The sequence below is a fragment of the Barbus barbus genome (genome assembly GCF_936440315.1).
Source record: "Barbus barbus genome assembly, chromosome: 4".
Lineage (NCBI taxonomy): Eukaryota > Metazoa > Chordata > Actinopteri > Cypriniformes > Cyprinidae > Barbus > Barbus barbus.
The window spans coordinates 15,849,859-15,865,577 of NC_136732.1; the positions used below are offsets into that span (position 1 = coordinate 15,849,859).

Genomic DNA, 15,719 nt, shown 5'->3' on the forward strand with positions numbered 1-15,719 from the left:
AGCCAGTGTTCAAAACTATCGCATTACTTTAGCCCAATTCATAATGGTAAGCTTATAATAATGTTTTCTAATTTGAGTGGTACAGATATTTTAAATTACGTCACGTCTGTAAACATGAAGTTTTCCCAGCTAGTAGGCTATCGCACGTGAGGATCCTGGAGGTGGCGGATCGTTTAGCCTTTTCTCACAGCAGCTAGAATAATTAAATATATCATTTTGATGGCGGATTGTAATCCAGAAAGGATTGTTTATGAAACACGTGTGAATGAAATTAAATTATATTCCAGTTTCAAATGTGCTTCTGATTATAGATAGCCTGTGATTACACAAGATTTGTATTTTAAAGAAAACCAGTTGGAAGGGAGCATAATTTTGTATAGTTTTATATAGTTTTTTTGGGTTAAAAGAATTTAATATGAAATTTGAATGGTATAACGATTAGATATTACACTGTACAGAAATTGAAATCTACACGCTAATACACACTATACTCATAGTCACGCAATGCTGATGTTGTTAACACTAATAATTTGAGAATAAAGTATAATAATAATCTGTATGGTTTGATGTGATATGCGCTAACTGATCTTTAGATTAAATCACCGTTGGTAGCGCAATTTATGGTAATTGTTTTGGTCAGAACAAATGTGGCAGACTTGTTACTTTCTTGTTTAGATGGCAATATATGGTGAAAATTGTTATTTGGGTCATGCATTCCAAGACGTAGTCTAGAATCTGTGATTGCGAAGTACAGTAAACATCCACACCGGTGCGGTGACTGACTGCCACACATTCACCTCAAAACATTAGATTCATCCGTGCTAGAGCCGTGCCGGAGCACATCCCACGCAAGCAAGATAATTCCGCGCACAGCTGCAATTCCAGGTTTGCAAACAGAGGGTGACAAAGAGGCAAAACTTACGGACTGCAGCTTTTAAGGGTCTTGACCGAATCATTTCACAAACACAGCGCTTATTTTTCCATTACGAAAAATTTCCATTACGTCTGTTAATGCTTGTTAAATGATTGGTGTATCAGCCTGCTTTCTGTTTCGATCAAAACCCTGAAATAATGTGCAAAGCAGTTTCCAGATTTTTCGGAACCCCATTCTGATGTTCACAAAAACTTATATGTGAGTGTGGCACCATACTGATGAAGATTCTGCTCTTCCTCCTCAGGTGTGTTTTAGGGAACACTACTATTCTTGCAGAGTTTGCTAGTGAAGAGGAAATTAATCGTTTCTTTGCACAAGGTCAGTCAATGACTGCCTCTCCCAGCTGGCAGACGCTGGGCTCTTCTCAGAACCGGATCGGATCCATCGAGGGTTCTCACCCCTTCCCAAACCGCATTGATCCAAATCACTGGAACGGCAGCGGGCTGTCAGGACATGGCAGCAGAGACCTGCACAGCTCGTCTCTCTGGGGCGTTCCCAATTACTCCACAAGCCTGTGGGGCAGCCCCAGTGGTGGTGAGGGGGGGAGAATCAACAGTCCCTCCTCCATCAGCTCCTTCCTTCCTGTTGACCACCTGATGGGAGGTGGGGAGTCCATGTAGTGCATCTTTCACCTTCTGACTTAAAAAAAAAAAAAAGACGAAAAAAAAACATACAAACCCGTGACCTCAATGTGGAAATAGTTAATCATAATCATATGACCATATATATATTATATATGAAAAAAAATCAAATGGCACTAGTTAGACTTTCTTCACTTACAAAAAGAAAAAAAACAAAAACAATGCGGGGTCACCCTGTGGAAACAAGTTACGTTTTTTTCTGCACATATGTCCACTTTGTTTTAGCCCAAAACATATCAGTTTGAATACTTGAATTATGCAGGCCAATTCTATAATGTGAAAGGATGTATTTACACTTCCAGGTAGTGCTCTCCATACAGAAAAAAGCTTCAGTCGAGCTCATCTGTTTATTCATCATGTTTATTTGAATTCCAATTCTTTTTTTGTTTTTATTATTTGCATTTTGTTTGCTGACAATGTTGGAGTTTGAGCTTTTTTAACTTTGCACTGAATGTGGTTTTTCTCAGTATAATCTGCAATATGGAGGGAGCCGACAGTTCCAGTGTAGTTGTTTACTCAAGGATCTTCTTAAAGTGCGCGCTCTACTATGCCTTGATGTACGCCTACCTTATTGTGGTATTGTGGAGTTCGAGATCAAGATATAGATGCTGATTTAGGATTATTTGATGATATTACAGAAATAAGTATTGCACCAATTTTGTTTTAAAACTAAAGAATTTAGCTCTGCAGTCTAAAAAACTGTGGCCACAGCTGTGACTTGCAAACCCGACCTGCAAGCCAGGGGGAACAGCACTTTCAGAATAGGCTTTCCATTTTGTTTTGGAGGCGTCACATTGTGCCCTCTTGTTTACAAAACTTTTTGAGGGGGAAAGTATGGTCATTCTTCCTTTTTATTTTAAATGGAGTAAAAAAAGAAAAAAAAATGCATAAAGAATTAAAAAAAATCTTACAAAAATTATTAAAAAAAGAAAATGGAAAAAAAAAAAAAAAAATACACCAACAAAAAAAAAAAAAAAAATCTTGAGGATGAAGATGAAGCTTTTTATCTCTGGGAATACTGATCAGTGTTTGGCCATGTCATTGGTTATTTTATCTATTCCTCTTGTCTGCTAAATAACCAGCATGGTTCTCAGGAAATATAGCCAGTTTTCCCCCATAGAAACTCCAACTTTTAGCACTGAAACTACTTATAGCTCTGTAAGTTTTTCTCTGCCAAATAACTGCTTTAAGCTGGAGACATTCTACATACTGCTTTTCGAATATGCTGTCTTTTTATTAATGAGTGGATATGGTTTGCTGAATCACTATCTAGTCCTTCTTCCCACTGAGTGGCTCAATGTTTTTCGCTTTGTGACTGTCGAAGTAGCTGTCAAATGTCATAAGAAAAAGCAGAAATCTGTAACTATGCATACTGTAGCCAATGACTCGGCCTACAGAATCGCTTTTTCTTTGTCTGAAGTAATGTTTTATGTTTCAGTAATTTGCATATGCATTGTTTGATTTATATATATTTCTTTTTTTTTCCTCATCGCCAGAGCTGGTGTTAAAGAAAATCTTGTTTGGTTATTTTAACAGTGCAAAAGTCGTCCACATTTCATTGCCTTGATTCAAATTGTGTCCGAAGATGCAACAAGTCAAGTGGCTTTTAACTGTTTACAAATAGAAAATGATTGTAATGTGTACAGTTTGGTTGTGTTAATCTGAAGTTCCTTACAATATTAATAAATCAATGTTTTGGCTGCTCATTACCATTTTATTTTCATTTAATTTAAAAACAAAATGTTTTCTCTCCCCCATTCCATCCCCTTTTTTCCCCTTCCTCAAAGCTGGTTTGTCATTGAAAATGGCTTGCCTCTGTACTTGTGGCCAAGGAAGGCTGGATTAGAGGTGAATGTAATCTATTGCTGGTAGTTTAAATAATGTGCGTAGACTTACAGATTATTTACCTTTTATCGTACTATATTTTAGGTGCACAATTTCTGAGACGCTTCAAGAGCGAGAGGGAGAGAAAGATGTCAGCATTAGGCTAAGCCATGGACCTTAATATTTGTTTAAGCTGTTTGTTTTTTTCTCCTTTTGTTTTGAGAAGTAGAAATTGCATGCATGGTGTGTTAACTTATCCATATTTAATGACTCTTCGTACAAAACCCTGAGTATTACCCTCACTTTATGGTTGCGTGCCAGTATTGAACCATATTAAGTAACTGCTTTACCAAATATACTTCAATCAAAGGATTTGTTTACTTAATTCCAGACCTGGCTTATCTTTGTTTGTTGGACAAATTTTAAGTGGAGCTTTGGAGAGAAACTACATAACGAAAGTCTAAAATGAGTTTTTGGAATTGCACTTGGTGTACATAGTGAACTAGAAAAGCTTGTACTGTATTTGTGTTCTGGAGGAAGAGTGTAGCTTTTGGAGACTGGACGGCATGGTCGGAGGACTTTGCCTTATGTTTGTTTTTATTCTTCGTGTACATTGACTAGACTCTTAAAGCGTGCGTTTGTGCCTGCGTGCTTGAGTGGTCTGCTCCATTCCTGCGCATCAGGAGCCCAAGTATTCTCCTCTTGTTTAGGGGGTGTGTAACTGCAGGTATCGCCGATGGTTTTGCCGTGACTTTGTTTACTCCCTCGATGTGGATCGCTCAATCTTTTGTGCTTTAGTTACATGTTCGTATGCGTCTGGGTTAGCGCTAGTCCTTTCTGGGAGTGCTACGCTGCGCTTTGCCAATGGTTCTGAATGGGTTCTTCCCTGCCGTCTTGGCAAACGTGCTAGTTTCCCCGTTCTTCGTGGCTTTTTACTTTCGGAAGCGTAGGGAAAAGCCATTGGCACCCAGTTTATTTCTTTTATTTTTGTCCCCCTCCCCTCTTTTCCTCAATTTTGTTTTATGTATGTGCAGCTTTTTGGTGTTAGACAGAACTGTCATGCTGAAACATTTTGATAATTCACTGTCATGCCAAATTATCAAGCAGGGGGAGGAAAGGGATTTGTTCTTTTGTAAAAGCTGGACAATGTATATGCTTCAAATGTCACTTGCAAAATGGATGTTTTGAGGATATTCATGAGCAATGTACAATCCCCATTTTTACAGCCAGGTTGAACGTAGAGGAAAACGAAAAAGTGACTTGGCCTGACATTCTACTTTTGTACTGAAAATGTCATTCTTTTCTGATTTATCCTGTGAGCAAATATTATACCCTTGTCTTTTAAATGGTTCCTACTGTTGAACAATGTAATAAGGCAATTGACTTAAACTGTGAGTACTGCTGTCATGTCATTATAAACCCGAAAAGCTTTAGTAAAACCAGCACAAGAAACTGATGAACGAGAGCTTAAATCGAAACTTCCACCATGGGGAAATTCTAAGAGAGTCTATGCAGTGTAGGGTGAGGCTTCCATGTCTGTCTTTGCTAACTAAAATCCTGGCCGCGGTAGCGGCGGGATTTAAAAATACGATTCCTGTAATGTGCCATGATTGAAATTATTTCTTTAATTTTTTGTCACCAAAATTTGGCCAGTTGTAGCAAATGAAGGGTTGCATTAACATTTCCTTTTTCACAGCGCTCCTCACAGAACGGGCTGTGGAATAGCAAATTCTCAACTCCAACATTTCTTCTAGTGGTCTGTCAAGAAATAGTTTACTCACATATAACCTATATGCACACTGCTTTGGTAGACTGTTTGAAAATTAATAGAAATAAACATCACTAAGATAACTTAAATGAGCAGGAAGTTCTTTTCAGCGTCTTCCTGGGGTCATCTTAGTTCCTGGTTCCCCATCTTAACTTGGGGAACTGCACTTTTTGAAGGACAATCCTAATTTGTATTGGTAACAATTGACACTAGGTTTAGTCTAGTAATACATGGTAGATACTCAAATGTGTAGTGATTAATGTTTCCTGTAATGCTGTTTTATTTTTTTCTTCTTTGTTGCTTGGTTTTCAATTTTAGTACCCTTAAGTGCATATGTAACGAGGTAGAGGTAGTAGAGTAGTTTTTAGGTCTTTTGTTGGCTGTACTTGTAGACTGATAATAACTGTTTGTAAAGTCCTGATCTTGATATCGGAATACAAAGCTGTATAACTTGGGTACAACCCGCAATAAAGCCTAACAGTGATATGGTGTACAATGGTGTGTTTTTTTTTTTTTTTATTCTTTAATATACTTTTACTGCAAGTGAATTACCAAGAATCTCATCTCAAAATATTTACATGGAATACACACAACTAATTTGCTTAGTATCATGGTTTATGGAGAGCTCCATATGGAAATGTTTAAAATAATTTTGATTACCATAAATGTTTTGCCTATTGGTAGGTCGAGTACTTCTACATGCAAAAACAAACGGTGCTTTTAAAATGTTTGTTTACATGACAAAGACACCAGTCATACAGTGGCTATAAAGTTTTATTCTACATGAATGTGGGATCATTCAAATTGTTTTAGTTCAGAAATCCTGCCATTATGGGTCATTGCAGAATAATTCATGGATGACTCTTTCAAATGTGGCAGTTAAACAAACTTTTGTGAGATGCCACATGCCATTATATAATCTAAGACCAGTGAAATATTAAATGACCTAATACACCTTCACCGTGTAATTTCTGTAACTTTTGATAGCACCAAATGAATTTCCCCCCAAAAAAAACTTTTCAAATAGGTTTGAGTGTTTTCACAGTCATGGAAAACCAGTCTAAATTGATCTTTAGTGTATCAGCCCAAATTTTTTTACACTATCTAGTGAGCATAAGCAAACAGTCTTGGAAACATAATTAAATTGTGGCAAATCTGCCTCAGTATGTCAGGCTGCCCAATGAGGTTTTAAAATCATCCTACGATTTATTTCCACTTATGCATTTTAAACTGGTGAAAGGATGCAGTATTTTGATGAGAATATTGCACAGCAGTGTTAAGTTCTTGCACTGACTTTGAATTTAAGCTGCAGTAACGCTGCCCATAAACTAGAGGCATCTCAATGAGGCTTTCCTTGGGGTATCACGACAAACCAATGAATTACAATTTAGTCTTGGCTTTATTTTCAGCTCAAGTTCTCAAGAGTTTATAGTGACATTTTCATTAAATACAACAGTACACAACCAGGCAGTTGACTCCATAAGCAAGAGACAGAAGAAAATGGTATGACAGAAACCGGGCACTGTGTGGATGCAGCCGATCCGCATACATATTGTTTAATACAGAGTCAATCCTCCCTACCTGCAAAAAAAAAAAAAGGAAATGTGAGACTAAGATAAAATTACCAAGCATGCAAAGATAACCTACAATCTTAAGCATTAGCTCAAAAGACAGGATGCACATACCATATAGCTTGCTTCTACTCATACACGTCTTTTTTATCTGCAATGAACTGTACGATCTCTGCAGGAGTCATAAGCTTCTCGGCCTCTGCATCTGGGATCTCAAATCCTGTGGATTGAACAATGTGTTTGAGCGCCACAATTCAAATTAAATGTTTACAAGGTATATCAGGAACAAACCCATACAAACCAAACTCATCTTCCATAGCCATTATAATCTCCACCTGGTCCAAGCTGTCCAGCCCCAGATCTTTCATGAAATGAGATGATGTTTGCAGCTTGACAAGGAAAAAAGTATCAGAGATTGATGCTAGGAGTATGTATTATACAATATCTCAATCTAAACAAAGCAGCTCGTCTAACTAGAAATATTTTTAACGTTTAACAAGTGTAGTTTTTGTAAAGCATTTATTAATCTTAGTTCACTTCAACATTTATACTTAATATCTTATGAAAATAAAAAGTTGTATCTGTTAATTTAATGGACCTGAGAGAACATGAACTAACAATGAACAGTTGTATTTTTATTAAGGTTAACAAAAATGAATAAATGCTGTAACAAATGTAATGCTCGTTGTTAGTTAATGTATTAATGATCAAACTCCATCGCACACCTGCAAGTAATAGGTGCGTAGGACAAAGGACCAACCAGGTGGATCGCCTCAACAGACAAGCAATTCCCGCACACTATCGTAACTTGCAAAAAAGTAATATTTATTAACACAACGTTTCGGTCACACGACCTTCATCAGGAGGTTCCTGATGAACACAACGTTTCGGTCACACGACCTTCATCAGGAGGTTCCTGATGAAGGTCGTGTGACCGAAACGTTGTGTTAATAAATATTACTTTTTTGCAAGTTACGATAGTGTGCGGGAATTGCTTGTCTAGTTAATGCATTAAACAATGGAAAAATGTTGTAAAGTGTTACACCAAAGAAATGTATTAAAATATGGTGGATAGGCAAGCAGTTTCCAGTTAACACAGAAATTGCATATCATTCTCCTTCAAATTTCAGTATTTGGAGAATATCATATGCAAAACGACCCATGTAATGTTACGGTGCAGAGGGTAAGTATGAAGCATCTCTCACCTTCTCTGGATTGATCTTGTCGTACAGTTTAAGGACATACATGATACGCTCTTCGATGCTCTCTAAAGTGAGGGGTGGAAGATCCCCGTAGTGCCGACACTGATGAACAGAAGGGCCTAAAATCTGGAGACATTCAAACATTTATTCACTTAGCAGATGCTTGACTTACAGATGAGGAACATAAGCAATTCATCCCAGAGCCAACAATATTCACTGCACACAATACCAGCTTTATTAGAAGAAAGAGAATTAGTTAAGCATGTTTTTTAAGCAAATGAAGAGATAATTCACCCAAAATTGCCTTTATTATTATTTTTCCCTCAGTAACACACGAAAGATGTTGGATAGGATGTTAGATTCTGTCACCGTTTACTTCAGTTGCATCTCTTCCATACAGTCAAATAAAGTCATTCTGCCCAACATCGTTTGTGTCCCAAAGAAGGACTTCAGTCAAACAGGTTTGGGACGTCCCGATGACAGAATTATTATTAAAAGTAAACTATCACTTTAATAATAGCTACAATAAAAGACGTAAAGAGCAGCAACCGTGCAGATACACACACAGCAGTCATCATATGTATAAACTATTAGCGTTTTATTAGGTTAACTGATCATCAGTTATTTAAAGTCTTGCAGGTCACACCTTGAAAACAGTAATAATTGATGTGGCTGATGTATGTTGTGAATGCACACGAAGTCTAACTTTAACTTTGTAGGGCTCCCAGCTGTCATGCACGAATAGATTTGTCGGAAAGACACAGGTAGGTCACAGAGCTATCCGGCACTAGTAGGCCACACAGACAAACATCCCCCTCTGCAGAAAGCTCACCCGCACTGGTTGAGTCCACCACGTCCGCTGGCTGCATGACAGGACAGAGAGCGGCCGCTGCTTTGAGACGAGGGGCGCGCAGGCGGATCTGGTGAGCACGCTGCCATGATTTAACCTTGTAGCGACGCGAGCGACGGAGCGCACACAGTATGCAAGCGCGCGGGACGCCATGTTTGTGAATTTCTATCCCACAATTCACTGCGACAAACTGGACATATGTTTGACATGCGCACTGTCAGGGTAAGTCCGGCTGTTTCTACTTCTTCTTTTGTTTTTATGGTGGTTGGCAAACCAACGTAACGGTGCATTACCGCCACCGACTGGGCTGGAGGGTGAGTCAAGAGATATTGAAAAAAAAAAAAAAAAAAGAATTAAATCCTTTTGGCTAAATCGGTCTCTCTTAGAAAAATAATAAAGTGATAAATGTTACTGGATGTTTTCCCTAATAAACCTTGCATTGTAAAATTATTCTGATTGACCGTTCTGAGAGACTGAAAAAGCTGGTTTCTTTCTTGGCTGTACTTTGTGCAATGAAATAAAATATGCTCTGAAGTCCGGCTGTTTTCGGCGAATCGGTTCTTTTGAACAGTTCGTTCAAAACTGAAGCAATCAAATTGATTGAAAAGATCCGACTTAAAAGTATGGTTCACTCACGAATCATGCACTATTCTGCGAGTCGATTCTCTCGAACGGTTCGTTTCAAAGAATCGGCTCGAAAACGGAACCGAATAGAGTTAACGAATCCAATTCGTTGAAAAGATCCAATATTAAAGACTATTTCACAAATCGGAATTGGAGAAACGTTTAATTATTTTACGTTACCCACTCTCGACTCCAAATGGGCACCACAAAGATGTGTGAATGTTCTGGAGGACCTACTGAAGAATATTTTGACAAAACCACAAACTGAAAGCCAAGAAGAACCAGAGCCAGTGCGCTGGAGGAGAAGCCCAGTGGAGAGTGAGGAGCAACAGACACAGTGTCAGCAGTGGTTATGTGAATGGAATCTGGACTGAGGAACCCTTATGCTGTTTTACCAGTACAATACTGAAGCTACAATGCAGTATAGCTCTATAGAGTACTCTTTTCTTTAAATGGTAGTGGGTAGCTAGCGCTTCTCAATAACAGAATAGAGTATGAACAGAAGGCATAAAGGAGTTTTGGCTGATCTTTGTATGAAGGAGAGCACTGTGTGGCCATAGTGTACATTATAGAGACCCCCCACGCTTTTGTCAAGTTACACTACCATTCAAAAGTTTGAGGTCGGTAAGATTTTTTTTTTTTTTTTTTAAAGAAAGCCAATTGCTTACCAAACCTGCTTTTATACAATCCAAAACGTTACAGTAAATATGGTAATATTGTTAAATATTCTTACAATTTTAAAGAACTGTTTTCCATTTGAATACATTTTAAAATGTAACTAATTACTAAATACATAAATTTATTACTGATTAAAATTAATGACTCTGAACATTTGAACAGTGTTATACCTAATTTGAACAAAAAATATCAAAAGTATAGCATGTCATTAGAGTGCCGAGGGGAAGAACTTTTTAAAAATCCTCCCAATTAAGTATCATTACCTCTTTCAAATGCAAGTATGCTATGTGTACAAGTATTGTATGAATGCGTAACTAAGGTTTTAGCTTTTGTGCTTTTAAAGCAATAGCGATTTTAAAATTTTTTTATGATTTTTCTTTTATTACTTTTTGTTGCAGTCTAGAACGGGCCAAGACTTGCCTGTTTCCACTACATAAACAGGCAAGTTAAAGTATGAAAGGTGGTCTTGATTTCTGTACTTAAACTCTGTACTTGTACTTGTTTATAGAAATTCATTGCTTCATATAGACTGAACAAACCCTACCTCAAAAACTAAAATAGTTGCTTTAGCAAATGAAATTCAAGTATGTAATTGAAAGAGTCTATCTACGGAGTATTTTTGCATGTCATCCTGTTCCTTATGCTGTTAGGTAATAATTGTAAGACTTCTACTGTTGTTCAGCAAATGTTTACAGGCAAAATCCATTTAAATAGGAATTCACGTGATTGATATTTTCAGCTGAGGATGAAAAATGTCTTCATGCAGATTCACACATGGATTCACTGTTTTGACCAACAGAAAGCTGCTTGATTTGAAATAGATCTTTATGTGAGCTGTGCTTCATACGTCGCTACACTATTAACAATAGAAAATTATCCTTTTTTTGCCCACCAAAATTTCACTTATGTGACTACACCTTACAAAAGGAGCATGTTGTTTGGTAAAACCCCCCAAAACACGCTGTAATCATTTAAAATGGGTCAGTATAGACACTTTTTTCTTTTTTTACAAAAAAAGCATTTATTACCATCTGTAATCTGTCTATACAAACAGAAAATGGTTAGTGTTGCAGAAATGGTAAAATTGAATAAATAAAGGCCCTTCAGTTTAACAGCTAATCACCGTATTGTGATATTTTTCTCAGCCACGCCAATAGGACTGCAATGTACATTATATGAAACATTAACAGAAATCTAAAAATACCGACATGAAAATTGATGTTCTGCATACAAGTCACATATTTTATCATTTCATATTCTATGTTAACATAGCCATGATAGCAAGGGATTTTTACTCCACGTGGATACAACTGTGAACAAAACTGGTAGTGCTATTTCTTTGTTGTTCGGGATTTACAACTATAACTTAGAGCTAAAGAGATGATTGGGGAATATTAGTCCACATTGGTTCCTTTGGTCCCAGAATGAAAGTGAGCAAGACACAAACTAAAGTTCAGTCCTAGATCTGGCTGAGAGGAAGGAATTTCTGGTAGTAACTCTTGGTAACATCAATCATCAGTTCCTGTGTACATTCAGGGAGCTCTCCTGAAAATAGACCTGAAATATAGAACAAACAAAAAAAAGCGTAGGCTCTGTTTATATTAACAGAATGATATTCAAAAAACACTTTACTACAAAATATACAACACTTACAGTAAATAATTAAATAATATATCTGAATGTGCCAACCTGGACAGCCAGAGAATACTGTAAACGGAGGAACCACCGTCTCTGGGGGAAGGACCGTATTATCCAGTATCTTACAACAATCCTTTAAGACACAGCGCCGACCCTAAATAAAAACATGTATGGCAATTAAGCACCACCAGGTAAAAATGTTGCATAATGGGAGGATAGAGACGAAGGAGCTACTTACAATAACACAGTTCTTGCCAATGTGGACGTATGATCCTATCTGTGCAGCATTAACAACACAGTCCTCCTCTATGAACACATGATCCCCAATATGCAAGGGGAAGAAAGCCACGCTGATTTACACAGAACAAGAAAAGTTAAATCATACAAACAGTATCAGTGAGAAAACTGATGTTTTACATGAAACCAGCAGCACTGCTCACCCTTTGCTGAATTTCTTGAACGGAGGTCTGATCACACTCCGACTTTTAATGACACAGTGACGCCCGACTCTGACATTAGCGAGGTCTCCTCTGATGATACAGTCATTCATTACGATAGTCTGAAAGAAGGGGCCATTTCACATAGTTAACACATAGCTGGGGGAAATTACAAGACGAAATACATACATAAACTCACCTTTCCATTGAGAACAATGTTTTGACTGCCACAAAGAACTGATTGTCTGCTGACTTTGTTGCCTGATGCCTAACGTAGAGAAATCAAATGTGAACCTTACCATCACATGACTGATGTGAGCGTTTAATAAACACCGTGTGCAAAAGATACAGACGTTTACTGACTAAGTTAGTAGGTTATGACAGATTAACACTTGTGCTGGGGAATCAGCTTTGTTTATAATACAATACACATTCGGTTTGCAGAGATATACTAGCATTGCTATTACTTATTACTAGCATCCGCTTGATTTTATTAACATACCGTCTCGATGTATTCAGCCTTGTTGTATAATATTTCACACAGCTCCATCTCTGCACAATTATTGTTGTTTTGCTGGCGACCCGCTTCAGACGACCAGCTGCTGTCAACCGCTCCCTCGCGATTTCCGCTTCCGGTTAGTACCAAGACATCACTTTTAGAACGTAGTACAAGATGACATGAAACATTTTTTAATTATTTTTATGTAACTTCATTGCATATACACAAATATTTTAACAATATATATATATATATATATATATATATATTATATGCATGACAACAACAAGCATCGAACAGAAAAGCAATAAAGTAGGTCTCCGTTCATTTACCATTTCAGTTCATTTATCATTTTTAATTGAATGTGTATGTGTTTTATGCTTTGGATTTGACTGCATTAGGAATCAAATTTGATTTATGCTGAAGTCATGTAATTTTTTTACATGCAAGTTTGTGTAATCTGCTAAACCTTCTTTAACCGCACGATGGCGCTGTTGTCCGGCAGGACGAAGGCGGTATTATTTTGAAAAGTGCCTCATTAATCCACAGGGCTCAAGTCTCACCCACAATGCTGATGAGCTTTTTTTTTCGTCTGTAAAAAAAAGATTACGTCGAAATAATGTTAAAGTTTACTATGCAAAAGTTAGGGTAGTATGCAAACTCCCTAAAAACACAAATGCGCCATAAATTATAGTAAGATATGGACTGTGAACAAAGACTATAGAGTAGGTTACCCTGCTGTGAATTTAACTTGCACTATAAACTAATTAATCCAATTAAAAAAAAAAAAATCCATTTGGTTGCTTTTATTTTTTTTAGCACATAATTCTGTCCAGTCCAAGCGCCTCTGCAGTAGGCTGATTTCTGTTTACTCATGAGTTGGGAACAATACACAGCCCCCTCACCTTGACTGAAATGTGCTCAAGCAAATGCAGTGTTGTGTAAAATGGTCCTGTAATCCCTCACTGAGCACATCTGCCAGCTTGAAATTCTCTTATAGCTATACAATCCCACAGATCAGTTATCACAATATCATGGCTGAGGTCACTTTGACATTGTATTGACTAGTTAGGCTATTCAACTGTATACACAGCTATAGGCTACATTGTGTGCCCTTACAACCAACATCCCTCCTCGTGGTCCGTTGCCCTTCGTGTATCTTTAACAGAAACAGTTAACTGTAAAATCTATTTTTATTAGACCAGGCAGAGAAATGTGTAGATGATTGGCTGCTGGCGTCTGTGTGGGAGGATTTGTCTTGCCCATTTGAGTCTTTATCAATAGATTTACATCAGGAAAACATATCCAGAATCTGAACTCAAGAAACTGTTTATATGCCTCCAAGCACTGAGGAGATGCCTTTATCTCCTTGTATATCTGCTGTTTTGATGTTCACATAAGCAAGACTTCACTGTTTTCATCACCAAATGTGGTATTTTATTCTGTCTTGTCCAGAGATTACTGCCTCTACAGTGTTTGTCAGGACTCTTTAAATAACACAAACTATTTTCATACTTTTCTGAAACATGCTTCTCTTAGCAATGAAATTCTCACCACTAGTTGAGCTAAAAATAGTACAGGGGTCACTGTGTCTAGAGAATGTGCTTTTAGGTTCTTTGCATGTGTAAATGCACAGTATAAGATATGTGGACTCTTGCCATCATTGTATAGTCATCACTGCAGCGGCCAGGGTTTCACGAGGGCTTTATATAATAGATACAGCCTCCATGTCTGTGGGCGATGGACACGCTATCTATCTGTTGAGAAGAGCCAGTGGAGCCATAGTCAGGACTGTATTAAGTGTGTCGAGATGATTTGTTCAGGTTGTGCTTAAAGAGAAAAGGACAGCTGTAGGCACTGTTACCTTGTCTCCTTTCTCACTGTCCTTTAAATGTTATATCTTTCTCTCCTGATGCAGAGTGTGTAGGTTTTGTCTCTGTTGAGGGGTTATGTAATGCTTCCTGTTTTGGGAAAATGCTATCTAATGCCATCCTCCCTGCAACTGGATCATATGTATTGAGTCATATAATTACTTTGGTATAATGGCCATTTGAAACAGATGGTTGGCAAGACATGCTGTGTGCAGTAAATATATAAACAATACTGTTCAAAAGTCAATACGATTTTTTCAGGTGAAAGAGTTTTTTAGAGCAAGTCTCTTATTCTCACCAAAGCTCCATTTTGTCAAAATACAGTAATTACAGTAAATACAGTAACAATTATATTATTGTTAAAATATTATGAAATATTTATTACAATTTAAATTTACTGTTTTCTATTTAAATATATATTTTTTAAATATATAAAAATATAATTTATTCCAGTGATGCAAAACTGAATTTTGAGCATCATTACTCCAGTCTTCAGTGTCACATGATGCTTCAGAAATCATTATAATATGCTGATTTCCTGCTTAAGAAACCTTTCTTATTATTATCAATGTTGAAAACAGTTGTGCTGCTTAATATTTTTCTGGAAACTGTGGCATTATTTTCATTATTCTTTGATGAATAGAAAGTAAAAAAAGAACAGTATTTATTTGAAATAGAAATCTTTTGTAACATTATTAACATCTTTTCTGTCACTTTTGATTAAATTAATGCATCCTTGCTGACCCCAAACTTTTGAATGGTAGTATATAAACAAATTTTGTATTTTATATTTAAAATATCAGTTATAGCTCAAACATGAATTCTGAGCTCATATGCTGTATCATCTGGTATATGTTTCCTTGTTCACACATAAAATAAATCCTTTTTTTAGCAACACAATCAACTAATCTGACTAATTTATTCATAAAATCTATAACTAATACAGAGCTTAGCTGTGAATAAATGAACAGATAGATTAACAATACACTGGATATTCTAAACAATTGGTGCCAAATGCATTTATTTATTTATTTTGCATGTTTAGTTTGATAGGTATGAGGATGGTGTGTTCTTAATTTTTATTTTTAAATGTCAGCTACACGTTTTTACAATATTACACCTTGGTGTAACACATTTTATTAATAGAGCACTGAGAAAATGACCCTGACATAAAAAGAACAG

General features: G+C 36.9%; 3 protein-coding genes across 6 annotated transcripts in view; 1 reads left to right on the plus strand and 2 right to left on the minus strand.

Annotated features, from left to right (window-relative positions):
- The window catches only part of LOC306864170 (trinucleotide repeat-containing gene 6A protein-like), a 37,712-nt gene extending 35,270 nt beyond the window's left edge, over positions 1–2,442 (plus strand). For all 4 annotated transcript variants that reach the window (XM_079407926.1, XM_079407925.1, XM_079407928.1 and 1 more), the window contains one exon: positions 1,179–2,442. In XM_079407926.1, the coding sequence (XP_079264052.1) occupies positions 1,179–1,554 (376 nt within the window). In that variant the 3' untranslated portion in view covers positions 1,555–2,442. The remainder of the gene's footprint in view (positions 1–1,178) is intronic.
- A 3,250-nt stretch (positions 2,443–5,692) lies between these two features.
- Positions 5,693–9,044, minus strand: LOC306864350 (acyl carrier protein, mitochondrial-like). The gene is made up of 5 exons (XM_079408335.1): positions 8,773–9,044; positions 7,944–8,066; positions 7,040–7,127; positions 6,853–6,958; positions 5,693–6,748 (listed from the first exon to the last, which is right to left on the minus strand). The coding sequence occupies exons 1-4, from the start codon at positions 8,941–8,943 to the stop codon at positions 6,867–6,869; spliced, it is 474 nt and encodes a 157-aa protein (XP_079264461.1). The 5' UTR covers positions 8,944–9,044; the 3' UTR covers positions 5,693–6,748; positions 6,853–6,866.
- Positions 9,045–10,900: 1,856 nt separating this feature from the next.
- On the minus strand, positions 10,901–12,814 carry LOC306864346 (dynactin subunit 5). Its single transcript, XM_079408330.1, has 6 exons — positions 12,670–12,814; positions 12,367–12,435; positions 12,171–12,289; positions 11,969–12,080; positions 11,782–11,884; positions 10,901–11,649 (listed from the first exon to the last, which is right to left on the minus strand). The coding sequence occupies exons 1-6, from the start codon at positions 12,715–12,717 to the stop codon at positions 11,552–11,554; spliced, it is 549 nt and encodes a 182-aa protein (XP_079264456.1). The 5' UTR covers positions 12,718–12,814; the 3' UTR covers positions 10,901–11,551.
- Between the last annotated feature and the right edge of the window lie 2,905 nt (positions 12,815–15,719).